This window comes from Sturnira hondurensis, unplaced genomic scaffold (assembly GCF_014824575.4).
Source record: "Sturnira hondurensis isolate 20B ecotype Veracruz unplaced genomic scaffold, ASM1482457v3 Scaffold0003681, whole genome shotgun sequence".
Lineage (NCBI taxonomy): Eukaryota > Metazoa > Chordata > Mammalia > Chiroptera > Phyllostomidae > Sturnira > Sturnira hondurensis.
Window position 1 is genome coordinate 5,771,777 of NW_028076312.1, and position 15,381 is coordinate 5,787,157.

The 15,381-nt window shown below is 49.4% G+C and overlaps 3 protein-coding genes across 3 annotated transcripts in view; 2 read left to right on the forward strand and 1 right to left on the reverse strand.

The window, feature by feature from the left end:
* Nucleotides 1-15,381, reverse strand: part of RASA3 (RAS p21 protein activator 3) — a 120,024-nt gene that overhangs the window by 83,790 nt on the left and 20,853 nt on the right. The window lies entirely within an intron of this gene.
* LOC118984222 (60S ribosomal protein L12-like) lies at nucleotides 11,834-12,501 on the forward strand. The gene has a single exon (XM_037042000.1). The coding sequence runs from the start codon at nucleotides 11,834-11,836 to the stop codon at nucleotides 12,446-12,448; it is 615 nt and encodes a 204-aa protein (XP_036897895.1). The 3' UTR covers nucleotides 12,449-12,501.
* On the forward strand, nucleotides 13,989-15,057 carry LOC118984269 (glyceraldehyde-3-phosphate dehydrogenase-like). Its single transcript, XM_037042098.1, is given in 3 exon segments — nucleotides 13,989-14,385; nucleotides 14,387-14,939; nucleotides 14,942-15,057. Coding segments are annotated over 3 exon segments (993 nt in total). The 5' UTR covers nucleotides 13,989-14,058; the 3' UTR covers nucleotides 15,055-15,057.

The following is a 15,381-nucleotide window of genomic DNA, read 5'->3' on the forward strand; positions in this document are numbered from 1 at the left end:
TGTCCAAACATCCCTGTTTACTTGTGAACTGAGAGTGAGCAGAAATGAAGGAGAGGTGACTTTCAACCGGGACAGCTGATGCCCAGGTGAAGTCAGTCCACTACACATGGAAGAAATGCCTCGCCCATGCTATCTCCTCCAAGAGTATTCCCTGTCACCAAATCATTGCGCTTCTAAAGACGCCTGGGCGTCCACAGGCACCAGACCCAGAGCTAGAAAGAAAGAACAGGCCTGAGCACTTCGCACCACAGCGGTAACAGCCTAGGCATTTGCTGATAATACCCATTAATACCACTGAGGGCCAACCCACCTCACTCTTGTTAAAGCTGAAAAGGAAGGAAAGGAGGGAGGAAGGAAGGAATCAAACAAAACTAGAGAAGTTCCTCCAAATTCCACCTTCCCAGCTCAGCACTGAGCACTCAGCATCAATCCATGCAATGCAGTCACACCTTTTGCATGACCCCGACCAAAACACACACTGCGACTTACATGGGAAGTGGTACCATCATCGATGGCTATCAGTTAGTAAAGGAAAAGAAAAATAAATGTCTTCTTAAAGCCACTATTATCCTTAAGCCACCTTATTACAACACTTCCTTCCAGAACGTGCCATTTTTACAGTGAGTTGAGCAAATAAAAACATGGCCAATCTGGTAAGAGGGATTTGAATCCGAGCCAGGCTTCATGTCAGTTGTTAAATGTCAAAAGCCAGATTTTCTGAAGGCTCCTGGCAGATGTGAAAGGTCATATGTGCACATTCATATGCATGCAGAGTAAGGGATGAACCCACAGACAGGAAAGGGTGGGGCGTGGCTCCCTGGGCTTCTCCAGACAGGGAGGGGGAGGGGAGAGGCACAGGGGGAAGAGCCACGGGCTCCCTGGTGCCGGGTCCTTCCACTGAGCTCACCTGAACGGGCAGCCACAGCACACACACCAAGCTCAACATGGGCCCTCGCGGCCTCCCAGTTCTGGGTCTGGAAACGTTCGTTTTTGCAGTGTTCACAAATCTTTAACCTCAAAACCAGCCTGTCTTTATTGTCTTTATTGACTTTTCAGCTGTTCCCTTTATGATGTGAATCAGGGCTTATCGCATTTTCCTTTGAAAAGTGTTGTTTGTCACAAGTGAGATATTTAGCTGCAAGTTCCTGTGTTTCTTACAAAGAGAAAAAATACTTCATTAATAGTCTAAGAGAAGGGGTCATTGTAGACAATGCAGAACCCAGATTTTGCTCCCGTTTATTCTCCAAAGGACCTCTGAACACCAGCGAGGGGAGCAGACACTTCTCTCCCAGGTGGGGACTGTCAGGATGAAAAAGAAGGAAGAGCTTGCCCTAAACAGCAGATGCTTGCAAATGGGAAGATGCTGCATTATCTCATTCTGGTACGAACGCAGTCCGACCCACACTCCTCCCACTCTACAGGCCCCCAATCTGGACTGTTATAGAGACATCCTGGTTACTATGACAATGGCAACATCAGAGGGCCAGCTGGTCGACCTGTGCCAACATTAATAAACCACTCAGACCAGGAGGGCTGGGAGCAGCGGCCAGCACCCTGTAATCTACCCAGAGTCCTTACAGTTGGGGACCCCATCAAAAAAGGCCGAGAATGATGAGTTACTCCCAAGCCTCTGCTGGCAGCCCCCTCAGCAGAGCGAGGGTGGTTGTCCCAGTTCTCAGGGGTTGTTTTGGCTCAGAACAGATTTGTTTCTTCCACGTTGATTACTTATGCCAAAGGCTACAGGCTGCTTCCCTTTCTAACTGCATGTTATGGTGCCTTTTTGTGTCTCTCAGAGAAAACCCTTCCCCCGCCTCCCCACGAGTAAGTGGAGATATTCACATAAGAATGTAAAGCTGGCCCTGATGTAAAGTCAGCATTGACTTACTTATTTTAATGAATAGGTGAACAAATGACTACAAGGTAGATGAAAAGTCAACTCTTGTTTTCATTCTAAAAAGCAAATGAGTAATCAGTTTCACATGACTCCTCCTATTAACCACATCTCTAAATTTACTGTTTACCAACCACAACTGTCCATCAGCTTTTATAAAGTCAGCAAATTTGGTATGTGATATCATCTCTGAACGCCTAATCTACTAACAGCAATAACAGTAATATAAACAGCACTGAAACAGCAAACCCTGCTTTCGAATACAGGAATCAGGCACTGGGTAAAGAAAACAAAGGTAGGATCGGGAAGCAGTCATCATCCCTGACGGATAGTAACTCCTGTGTGTGCTCTCAGTGAACGCAGCCAGAAAAACCCAAACCCAAACCCAAACCCCAAACCCAAACCCCCAGGCAGCTGGGTCTCCAGCTGCACCCGGGGAGAGGGAAGAGCCATGTGTGAACACCATGCCTCACTGGAGGAGCCGAGGGAGGTCTCAGTGCCACTGCTGGGTTCAACCCTGATAGAGAAGCACCCTCCTTGTCTTGAAGGCTGGCTTCCCTGGAGCACATTCAGGAACAATGCCCTCTATGCTGGGGCGGGGGGCGTGTCAGACACCAGGTACCCAGAACTAGAGTGGCAGCTGAAACCTGGGTGACCTCCAGCACCCAGCACGGGGGCCAGTGCGCTCTCACCAAATCCATGGAAGAGAGGATGGAGGAAGGAATGGGGGAGGCACTGGGAGGGAAGGGTGAGAGGTCACAAAGCACCATTCGCCCAGCTGTGAGCCTGGAGCCCACACCAACAGAACTCCCCGGGAGTACACTTCCCAGATGCGCTTGAATCCAGCAGCCATCGGCGCAGCTATGGCACTTTGTTCTTTCCTACTTAAGTATGGTTTTCCAACTCAACCACAGGCCATCCTCACTAAGGAATACCTACACTGGCCATGAGCCCCTGCGGCAGTCCCGTAGGAGCAGTCGCCTCCCAGCCCACAGGCCTCCGTGTGGGGAAGCGGACACAAGGAGGAACGCTGGCTCTCATGCTCCCCATCCGTATGCAGGCCTTGGGCAATTCCGACTTACACACGCAAATGGGTCTACACATTCTGGTAGCCAATGGAGCTCACTATAACAAAATAAAAGTCTATTTCCCAAAGAGATCAGTTTCATGATTAAAAATTCTATTTCCTTGAATACATTTTTGGCTGATTGCTATTTTAGCACTTGATATTAAATAGAACAAAACGCTATCAAGCCAGATGAGATTGGATCTCTAAATCAAGTTATAAACAGCCTCCTCCACTACATACTGATGCAGATGTCTGGAAACCCCATGCGAAGCTGCCCGGACACCCGCAGCGCACAGCCCGACCACCGTCACAAACACAGCAGACATCTGAACGGTGCAGGAATAGCGACTTGCATCCATGCCAGATTTCCTCCCATTTCCAAAAAGGATAGGTAACATGTTACAGTGTAAAAGACAAGTATAGAGTAAGGTTGTTAAACTGGAAATTAAAAGTTTAAGGTATGGTAAAAGGAGGGGAGAAAAATTACATCTATCCAATCCCAACCTGTGCGACTTAGTGATCAACTGAGTGCTGAGCTTCCTAGCAGCTAAGGTACGAGTGGAAATACGGTGGGACACACCAACTCCCCGGGAGGAAACACATTTCCCCAGCAGCTCCAGGGCTGGAAGCCTCACACAGGAGACATTCTGTGACGGACTGGGCATGTAAGATGCAGAAACATGCTCCATGTGACTGCTTCCTGTTCCCTGTTCTGTCAATTGGGAGAAGTGGGTGCACGCACGGTACGAATTACAAACCCTGCGAAGAGGTCTCAGCAGCGGAGGAGGGTGCTAACCTCTCCCAGCTGAGTAATACGTTGTATGAATGTAGCATAATGAGTCCATCTATCCTTCAGCTGATGGGCATGGGGGCTGTTTCCAAATTTCAGCTATTGTGGAAAATGCTGCCATGGTATTGGGGTGCAAGTGTTTGTGTGAATGTATGTTTTGAATTCTCTTGGTTGTATGTATGAGAGTAGAATTGCTGAGCCATAGGGTAACACTGTGTGTAACTGTTTGAAGAACTTCCAAAGTGCTTTCCACACCAGCTGTACCATTTACATTCCCACCGGCATTGTGTGCGCGGAAGTTCCAATTTCTTCATACCTTCACTGACATGATTGTCCAGCTTTTCAGCTACATTTTTACTTTGACTCAGAGAAATGCCAGTTTTCTTTCTTTTTTTTTTTTAAGATGGCAAAAAGAGGGGAGGATGGTAGCAACAGTTTTATTAAGACAGTAAGCATTTCTGGCACATGGCCAGGCACATGGACCTGGGAAACCCACAGATCCCATTTCTATAGGAAACCGTCCCCGAAAAGCACAGGCGAAGTTCCTTCTGTAGCAGCAGCAGGTCAGGGATGCATCGCTTTGGGTTTCATGGCCCATTTCTGACCAGAGGAGTGACCTCCCAGTCCCCAATCGCAGCACAAGGGATTCTGGGACTATACCGCCCACATTCGAGCACGGGCTTTAAAAACATGAAGAGAAAGGCACGTGCCTTTGAGAGCCAGACTTGACGAGCAGGCAAGCGTGACTGCGAAGGCCTCGCTGCTGGAAGCTCAGGCACTAACCGCACAAAAACAAAATCCATCTGCTTCCTCTCTGCTCACCAGGGCTGGCCATGAGTCATGAGGAGAGGAGAGAAGGCCAGTTCCCTTTTCTAGAGAAAACTGCAGAGGTTCTAGAGACAGAACCTACAACTTTGTCTCAAGGTTTAAAACTGTTATCATATACATGTTTTGTTCATTGTTCTTATTGTTCAGTGGTACCCGTGATGCATGGCAGGAAATTTCCAGATGCCGGAGTCCAAGATAAAACCTTGAAAGTGTCTCTGTAGCCCCATGCCCAGCCACAGACAGTCTCTAGAAATAGCCTCTTTTACCAATTTGTTTCTTAGTTCTTTGAGCAACCATGATAAATTTAAAGAGCCGCCTCACTGACAGTCCTGGATTTATCACTTTAAACTGAAGTGTGGACTCCCTGCTGTGAAAGACAAAGACCTGAAAGCTACGTGCATCTCCCACCTCCTCCTCCCAGTTTCTGCTGTTCGACTATTTTTACACCGTCTTCCCTATTTTCTTTACAAGTGATTCTAAATCTTTTCACCCCCAAAGATGTCAGGTACAACATCGAGATCATGCAGCTAGTCGCTGTGACTGCACCCCTACCGGCAGGCACAGAGGTTCGGCGTGGTCACTGCGCCCAGCTAAAGCATTCTGGCCTCTCCGATGTCATGCCCGGACACGCTACTGCTTCTCACACCCTGTCACCCTTTGTTTCATTCGTTTTTCATGTGGCCCGAGCACCTCCTCCAGTCACTGTGTTCTGTGGTGCACGGAGGGTGTATCTTTGGCAGCCCAAATGTCCTTATCGTTTGACACAGTACATATTCAGGATTCAAGTTAACTTTAAGGCAGTGTTCCATTTGTCAGGGCTCCTTAAAACGTTAAGTGGTCCAAACTAAGTTCCACCCTGCAGCCTCCTTTGCAGGCAACAATGCCACGAGTTTCCTGTTCCTCCTGGAGGTTTTGGAAGCAAACACAAGCTTTTATACATACATACATACACATATACATATACATATACATATATATATTATTGATTATGCTATTACAGTTGTTCCATTTTCTTCTCCCTTTTATCCCCCTCTGCCCTGCACCCCACTCCCACCCACATCCCCTAACTCCTTAGCTCATGTCCATGGGTCCTACATATAAGTTCTTTGGCTTCTCCATTTCCTATACTATTCTTAACCTCCCCTATTTTGTACCTACTATTTATGCTTCTTATTCCTGTACCTTTTTTCTCATTCTCCCCTCTCCCCCTTCCCACTGCTCACCCTCCATGTGATCTCTATTTCTGTAATTCTGTTCCTGTTCTAGTTGTCTGTTTAGTTTGTTTTTGATTTTTAGGTTTGGTTATTGATAGTTGTGAGTTTGCTGTCATTTTACTGTTCACAGTTTTCGATCATCTTCTTTGCCTTAGATAAGTCCCTTTAACGATTATCTTCAGTCTTTAGCTGGTACCAGGAATGCAAGCAACAAATAACCTTGCAGAAACGCCATGTATGCATGAGAAACGATAAACTCCTAGTATCAGAATTTTGGGCACAAAGGATTTGTCATTTCCATTAAATTTATCGTATTGCCAAAGAGTTCTCCATCGTAGCAAGTTACAGTTCCACCACCATGTTTGCAAATGCCGTTTTCCCATGCCCATGCTCGTACTAAGCTATCAAAATTATGGATCTTTGCTAATCTGATAGGTGAAAAATGGTGTGTGGATGTGTCTATTTTGAACTTCATTTATTACAAAGGATTCTTTTTGAAGGATCTAACTTTATCCCATTGATTTGGGAGTTAAAGCCACGCCCCAGACACCTGCACCTTTTCCCTCCTCTGTGCTCCCTGAGACAAGGTCCCCCAACCCAGCCCTGACAGAGGCCGGGCACACGCCATTCCAGTGGAACCATAAAAACAGTTTAGTGAAAAACGAAAATCATCTTTGCTGTCAAAGCCTGATTTTTCCAACTGTGTTGAACCCACTACTTCTAACTCTAACATACCCAGTGGTACACGGACTTGAGGGGTTCAGACCTCAGGTTGGCCAGATGCCTCAGGACCCCGGGCAGCCCAGACGCTGCAGAGTTCTCCCCACCCTCCAACCAGAGTTGTCCTGGGTGAAGGTGAAGGCCAAGGACCTCATCACAACCAGTTTAATGACTGGCTGTCGCCGCTGCAGTGCAGGTTCCTGGATTTCAACAGCAAAAATTTCTCCATAGTTTGCATTATGTGCTTTTTTTGAAGTCAAGGAAGGACAACAATCTAAAAAATAGCAAATTTGTGGAACGTCACAAGTACTGCAGCTGTAAGCCCCCCGACTGGTCTTGGATACGTAAAATATGACGCCTGACCTAGCCAAAGACAACCGTTCCTGGTTTGTGGCTGGAAAGAAAAGCTTCTCTTTTAAGACCCATATTTATTTTTCGGAAACAATCAGCATACAATTTCATCCTGCTCTTTCCCACTCCGTATATTTTGACTACTTCTGCTTTTCTTTCTTTTTCCCACACCATTCTCTAAAAGAGTCCTGGCCTGAACTTGAGAAAGAGAATTTATTAAATATTAACAAAAGAACAGAAAAGCCATTTCCTTCCTTACAAAATCAGTCTGCCATTAGTACATCCAGCGCAAAACACAGGTCCTCGAAAGAGTTCTGAGTGGACGGCTTCCCGTTGTTCATTTGCCTCTGGCCTAACAGGGAAACTACCAAACTCTTTCAGATGCACCGTGGACTACTCTGGGCCCACGGCTAAAACAAGACTCACATGGAGTTAGGTGTCTTTCCTATACTCTCCTGAGGCTAAAGGGGATGCGGACATGACCAAAGCTTGACATTTCCATATAATTGATTTGCAGTCCGTTCAATACGTACTAGGTCCCGTTTCCCCAGCAGGTCCTACTGTACAGTCAGGGCTGTCTCCAACTCTTCCTGGGGGTTTCCCAAGAGTGAAGGCAGCAGCAACAGGGCAGCTAGATGCAAGGCTATTTGCTCATATGGCTTCACACATAAGCAAGCATAACATCTGCAAAGATGCTCATGTGTGATAAGCCTATTATTTGCTGTGCATGCTGGGCATCTATTAAGATGTCTGTGTCACACATGCCTATCACGGTTCACACGTAGGCAGGTGTGACATCTATGAGGAAGATGCATGTGTGTAACACGCCTGTCATTGGTCCTCTGTAAGGAAGGCCAGCATTCACCGCAACCTTAGTGATACCCAGATTAACTGTGCGTAGGCTGGATGAAAGCCTTCCGTAGAGATCACAGCCTGGGCACAGAAAGGCACGGCAAGAACGAGTTCTGGCTGGGGAGGCAAAGGCTTCCCAGAAAATGTGACCACGCTGCAGGGAAGGAAGGAGCCAAGGGAAGGGCAGGGGAGGTGGAAGCTAACACAGACCCAGAGGAGACACGAAACCCTGTGAAATGTTCCAGATTGCGGGCTTCCTTGAAACACAGTCCAGCAAGGAGAGACAGGCAGCTGGAAGGCATGGGGCAGGCAGAGGCAGAACATTCGAGAGTGAAATAATAAAAGCTCTAAAATTACTTCTAATGGGATACTGGCTATTCTCTTAGCTGTGTCTCTCATGCACAAGAGGAGAAAAGCTTGGCACAGTCTCCCAGCCACAGGGCGGAAACAGCACCTGGATGCCAGACCCACCGGCACATTTGGATGAAGTGCACGGGACAGGACTCATCCCTCAGACCAGCTTCCCATGCAGAGTGACCCCTCCCTTCCCTTGTGGCCTCAATGAGGCTGCCTCAAATCTGGCACCAACTGCTGTCACACACACACACACACACACACACACCCAGCAGACCCTTGGCACGCCGGCTCCTCCCACAAGAAGTCAAAGTTCTCTTTGCTATCTGAAACTCCAAAATTATTTTTAACTTCACTGTTGGCCTAATTAGCAAGAAACACTGCCAAGTTTACAAATCCACTGCATGTGAAGAACTGTGGACAATTACAGATGAGACCTAAGCACCGGATAGTTTGTAAACTTGGCTGAAATAAGGAAGAAACTAAAAAGTGAATCAAAGAACTCTTCCCTTTTTTCTCTCCCCTCCCCCCTCCCCGGCTCCACCCTCCTCTCCTCATCCTTCCTGCTTCCCCTCTTCCTTCTCACCCCTTTCTGAGACGTGTCCAGCCACCTTATCTCTAAAAACAAAGGGCTGTGGAGAACGGCTGCTCCCAGCGTCTGTGAAAGGAGGGAGGGGTCCTTCTCTCAGGGATCAGACGCACCAAATCACCGACAACAGCACTGCTGGCTTCTCAGACTTCACCTGGCAAAGGCACTGCTTTGGGCCCTCCCACACCACCCACTCACAGATGGAGAGCTGGGGCCCAGGGCCATTGAACAGCTGGCCCGGAGTCACTGGGAGGTAGAGGCAGGGTGGAATTTGAACCCAGCGGGTCTCCCAGGCTCCTCACGACACTGCAGGCTGGCGTCTCAGTCAGAAGCCGTGTGTGACTCTGAGATACAGGACTGTTCTGTCCTTCCTGCTTTGGGCGCCCCTTTGAGATGAACCTGAGCCTCCCAGGCCCCTTCATGCACAAAGGCACCTCCTTCCTTATGGAAGTGGACAAGGCTTCCTGACACAGTGTCTGCTTCCTCTGAAAAGGGTCTGGTCTCTGGGAGGTGGAGGTTTCCTCGAGGTAGAGCCGTGGGGACCCAGACACAGGGTGCCAGGAAGTGCCCACTGCCAAAAATGGAATCAAGCGGTGGTTCTGAATCCTGACTCTAGTGCAGGGCAAGGTAACACAGGCTGGCCTGGCAGGGTGGACCTTCACCCCTGGATGTGGGGCTCCTGATGCAAATCATCCCCCCGCACAGACTCTCTGGGCTGAGGGCCCGAGGGGGGCCATGCCCCCGTGCAGCATTCTGCGCTGAGGGTCATGGCAAACTGAGTGATGCCAGCCCTCTTGGCCCTCACACCTGCTGCCCTCTGAGCACCAAGCAGTGTGCTGACACCTCTCCTTGCCACATGTCATCCGTCAGTGTCTGGGAAGTGTGGAATCCCTTTGAGTGACCATGCTGAGATCAGACAAAACAAGCAAACAGCAAAAGGCCAGACCACGGACCAGATTCACACCAGAAGGTGTGCACAGCTCTAGGTTCTCAAGGAGTAACAGCACCACCCAGAGCAGGGACCAGCGTCGTCAGGGCCCCCTTGCAGTGTCCTCGCCATTGGAGCAAGAGCAGTGCCAAGTTATTCTGAGACCACCACAGCTGCCCAGGCAGCAGACGACAAATCCACCTGCTGTCATCGTTGTGGTGGTATTTGGCAAGAAGGGAAGTGGGTTTACCAGCTCTCTGACATGATAATACGGAAGGGTCCCACAAGATGCTTTGAGGGGTGTGTGCCTATTTGCCTGGCACCTACTGGATTTTGGGTCCAAGTGGACACTCTTGGAGTGGCCTTGGGTGGTGCCGGGGCGGGGGGTACGTCCCAAAAGAACCCATCATCCTCCTTTGGTGTAGTCCTAGTCCGATCAAAGTGCAAGGGTCTGAAAAGCTTGAAGGCACCAACCAATGCACCAAGAACCCTAGAAGCATGTTTGTCTGTCCCAGAGGACTCTGTTCTCCAAAGGAACCTGCAGGCTGGCACAGGGCCCACGGGACCGAGCCCTAGAGAGAGCTCCTGCCATGGAGGCAGGGTCCACAACCTGGGCTAACTGCTCGATGCAGAGAAATCTTAAGGTGGGCCGGTGTTGCCCCAGGTCACCCAACACACACACAGTGCACCCCTCCCTCGAGGCACTGCTAGAATCAGCAAGACCAGCACAGGCCACAAAACCCCACAGGACGGCCTGAGCCTCCAGGCTGTTTGCATGTGAACCTCCAGCCCGCAGAAACAGGCCTCTCTGCCTGACCCTGGTCCTCAGGGCTGACAGCCAAGGGCACCCGCCCCCAGCCCGATCCTCTGGCCCGACTTCAGTGAGCCAGCCACAAAGACAGTCTCTAATCTGCTCTTCCCTACAAAGAACCACAAACCAAAGGCTGCTTAGGCCACTGGCTTTGAGTCTTAATGGCAATTTTAGAATAGGAGGAAACTGTAAAATTAAAACGTTGGTTTTTCCTTCCTCATTTATTACTGTAGAAGGTGGCCTGAGAGAAAGATCAGGCCCTAAGTGCAAAGAGACCATCATGTGCAGCGCCCCTTTCTGCGCAGTCCTGACGTCACAAACACCGGCAAACACAGAAATGCATACACGTCACTAGCACCCTCTCCAACTCAGCGCCCACTGCACTGGTAAGCCCTTGCCTGTCCCCACCACCCAAACCCCAGGAGCACGTGGAGATCGCTTTCCGCCCCCACCCAGGGCGAGCAGTTCCTGCTCCACAGGCCTTATAAAAGGGGCTCTCCCAACCCGAAGATGACGGAAGACGGGGCTCTCCTGGGTTGAGGGGGTGGGAGGATGGCCCCCATTAGAGGTCCTAAGCCTCTACTCCCATGGGCTCCCAGCTACATCCCCAGCGGACCACACCTGTGTGTACGCACTTGTCCCACCACCCCAGGCCACCTCGCCTTTTGAGGCTGTATACTTAGCAAATGGCGGGTTTATTTATAACATCAGCTGAAGCTCTCAGAGCACAGAGAACAGGTGCTGGTGAGGTGGCACCTCTGACCTTTGGGAGAAGTGCCCAGGGCAAGAGGCAGTTGGGGAAAGAGGCTCTGAAGCCCCTCAGACAAGAGTGGAGATGCCCTTAGCAGTCCCCAGCGTCCCGCATGGGGACAAAGACCCCTCCCCATCTGCCTCCCAGCTCCCTGAAAAGACACCAACACATCAAGGGGTACAGACTGACAAAACAGAAATTCATTCACCTTCCCCGTTTTCTGTGACCCTCGGCCTGACAGAGTGGCACCTGCGTTTAGTTGCCAGAGTCACACATGTGCAGGGAAAATGGAAGCAGCAGCCACCACCCCCCAGGCCACTCTCCCGCCCTCCCCTTACACCTGACGATGAATCCCAAGTGGCCATTTCTCAATCTATTTAAAAAGCTTTTAAAACCATGAATAAATCAGTATCTATGTCTTCTAGGAAAACAATCCATGAACAAAGATTAGGAATGATCAATGTTTATTGCAACAACATTTACATTGACCAAGAAAAGAGGAAACAATTAAGTGTTCAGCACTGGGAGATTCCAACAGGGAAAGCGCCTTCGGCAACACTGGGCCAGGACGTGGGGTCCAAATCTGGACACATTACACAATGTCACTTATCCCATTTCTGGGCACACAGTAGGGACATAATCCACAGTGACTGGATGATAAGCACAGTCCCTTTTAGAAACCTCTATGTTTAAAATTAAAAGTTTTCTAAAGACCTTTCGCCTTTCAGCTCGGAGGAGGCGAAGGTGCAACTGTCTTCGGTCGTCCCGAATCCGGGTTCATCCGACAGCAGCTGCCTCCACCAGGCCGTCGAAGTTCGACCCCGATGAGATCAAAGTCGTTTACCTGAGGCGCGCCGGCGGGGAAGTCGGTGCCACGTCCGCCCTGACTCCCAAGATCGGCCCCCTGGGCTTGTCTCCAAAAAGGGTTGGTGATGCCATTGCCAAAGCAACCGGTGACTGGCAGGGTCTGCGGATCCCAGTGAAACTGACCATTCAGAACAGACAGGCCCAGACTGAAGTGGTGCCTTCTGCCTCTGCCCTGATCATCAAAGCCCTCAAAGAACCGCCACGAGACAGAAAGAAGCAGAAAAACATCAAGCGCAGTGGAAACATCACTTTTGACGAGATCGTCAGCATCGCCCAACAGATGCGGCACCGATCTCTGGCTAGAGAACTCTCGGGAACCATTAAAGAGACCCTGGGGATGGCCCAGTCTGGGGGCTGCAACATTGATGGCCACCACCCTCATGACATCATAGGTGACATCAACAGCGGTGCAGTGGAGTGCCCAGCTAGTTAAGAACTACAAAGGAAAATATTTCAATTAAAGATCACTTAACAATCAAAAAAAAAGTTTTCTAAAGAAACTATATTTTCCTTAAGGCATTTTTAAATGTTTCTAATTATAAAAGAAATACCTATCCATTGCAACCAGCAACACTCCATAGTGTTGTATACTGAAGAAGATAGCCCTCTCTCCCTCCCCTCACCTAGCCCCACACCTGTGAGCCGTAACCCACACTGACCGCTGGCTGCGGGTCCTTGCAGACCCTTCCGTGACCTCACAGCCGTGCAAGGAATAAATGCACTGACATACGGGAAGGGGACGTTCTGGACTCGTTCACTAAACTAGGATGATAGTGTACCTGACTCTTGAGCCAACTTTTTTCTCTTCACCATATGATACATGTGTTACTACCTGTGGGTGTGTCTCTGTCCTTTTCAAGAATGACAGTGTTCTGTGGGACGGTGGCAACAACGCGGATGTACTCCCCCAGCTGCTGCCTAAACTCTCAACCGGCAGGCAACGAGTTCAAGTCACCACTGCCACCCGGCAGCCCAGGGCACTGGGACTCCCCCACACCCCGGCTGCTGCCTCTCTGGGTGGGGGGACCAGCACAGCAATGCACGCAGCAGCGAGGGCGCAGGCCTGCTGGAGAAAGACGTCGCTGCTGTGCGCCGCACTTCCCCGCCGGGTCCTGGGTGCCAGGCCTGGGGACACGACCCGCCTCTTCTTTTCTGTCATGCACAGCCTGTGTGCCCCTGGATGGCCGGTCTGTCCTGCACGTGAGAGCCCTGGGTCTGCTGTGAGCAGGCTGGTCAGGGATGTGTGTCACAGGCATTTCCTTCAGGGGGCCACTTGTCATTCAGTGTCATCTTCATGCAGAAATTTTTAATTCTCTGTATTTAAATTATATTTTATTGTTTATGCTGTTAACAGTTGTTCCCACTTTTCCCCTTTTGCCCACCTCCAGAAATTTTAAATTCTTACATAATCAACTGTCATGTTTTTCTCTTCAGCATTTTAGTTCACTAATTACTTAGAAACTTCTCCCGTGTTCCAGGGTTATTCACAATATTCTCCAAAATATCACTGATATTTGTTTTACCTTTTCACACTGCAAGTTTTCTCTGTACAAATTTATTTATATGGTGTGAGTTAGGATGTCATTTTTTTCAAAAGACAACCTCATTTATTAAATACACCACCCTTTCCCAAGTGACCTAAAATGCCATCTTTATAATAAATTAGGTTCCCGGATATATTCCAATTTGCTTCTGTATTCTCTATTATATTTTTTATCTATTAGAACCTAAAAATATCCTGATTAACATTTTAAAAAGTTAAATATATATATATATATATACACACACACATACACACACTCACACACACATGTGAAGGTGACATATACGTAGCAAACACTTATTTAAAATTCCCTCACTTTTCTTACTCTCCAAGTTGCGAGCACACTTCCACCCACTAACACATGTACACAGCGGGCCCCGAGCCCTTTCACCTTCGGAATAATTTTCTCAGGTGTGAAGTCTAGCTACAGCTCTCTGCTCCTCCTGTCCCACAGACAGCCCTGTCTTCCTGCACAGTGCTGGCCTCAACCCTGAGACACGATGGTGAAGATCGGAGTGAACGGATTTGGCTGTATTGGGTGCCTGGTCACCAGGGCTGCCTTTTACTCTGGTAAAGTGGACACTGTCACCATCAACAACCCTTTCACTGGCCTTGACTACATGGTCTACATGTTCCAATATGATTCTACTCATGGCAAGTTCAAAGGCACAGTCAAGGCTGAGAACGGGAAGCTTGTCATCAATGGAAAATCCATCTCCACCTTCCAGGAGCAAGATTCCACCAACATCAAATGTGATGCTGGTGCTGAATGTGCTGTGGATCCCACTGGTGTCTTCACCACCATGGAGAGGGGTAGGGCTCACCTGAAAAGGGGGAGCCAAGAGGCTCCCCATCTCTGCCCCTTCTGCAGATGCCCCCATGTTTGTGATGGGTGTGAACCGTGACAAGTATGACAACTCCATGAAGACTGTCAGCAATGCCTCCTGCACCACCAACCGCTTGGCCCCCCTGGTCAAGGTCATCCATGACAACTTTGGCATCGTGGAGGGACTCATGACCACAGTCCACGCCATCACCACCACCCAGAAGACCGTGGATGGGCCCTCTGGCAAGCTGTGGCGTGATGGCCAAGGGGCTGCCCAGAACATCATCCCTGCTTCCACTGGTGCTGCCAAGGCTGTGGGCAAGGTCATCCCTGAGCTGAGTGGGAAGCTCACTAGCATGGTCTTCCGTGTCCCCACCCCCAATGTGTCGGTTGTGGATCTGACCTGCCGCCTGGAAAAAGCTGCCAAATATAACGACATCAAGAAGGTAGTGAAGCAGGAATCAGAGGGTCCCCTCAAGGATATCCTGAGCTATACCAAGGACCAGATTGTCCCCTGCGACTTTAACAGTGACACCCACTCCACCTTCAATGCGGGACTGGCACTGCCCTCAATGACCACTTTGTCAAGCTCATTTCCTGGTATGACAATGAATTTGGCTACAGCAATAGAGTGGTGGACCTTGTGGTCCACATGGCCTCCGAGGAGTAAGAGCCCCCCGAACCATCAGCCCCAGTGACAGGAAGAGACCCTCAGCTGCTGGCGAGTCCTTGCCCCAAATCAATCCCCTAACACACTGAGAATTTCCTGACCTCCTGTTTCCACCCTAGACCCCCCAAAGAGGGGAGGAGGATAGGGAGCCCTGCCTTGTCATGCGCCGTCAATAAATTTCACTGCATCCCGCCAAAAAAAAAAGCCAAGCTACAGCTAATAAACCAACATTGAAAAGTCCACATGTATTAACTTATTGTCATTTAAAGTTGAACTGTCCCCCACTGCCATCTGATTAAAACACACGGCTGAAGAAAGCCCCCAGCC

Bases quoted from the DNA above. Each gene is read 5' to 3' on its own strand.
- LOC118984222 (XM_037042000.1), top strand. From the start codon at position 11,834: ATGTTTAAAATTAAAAGTTTTCTAAAGACCTTTCGCCTTTCAGCTCGG.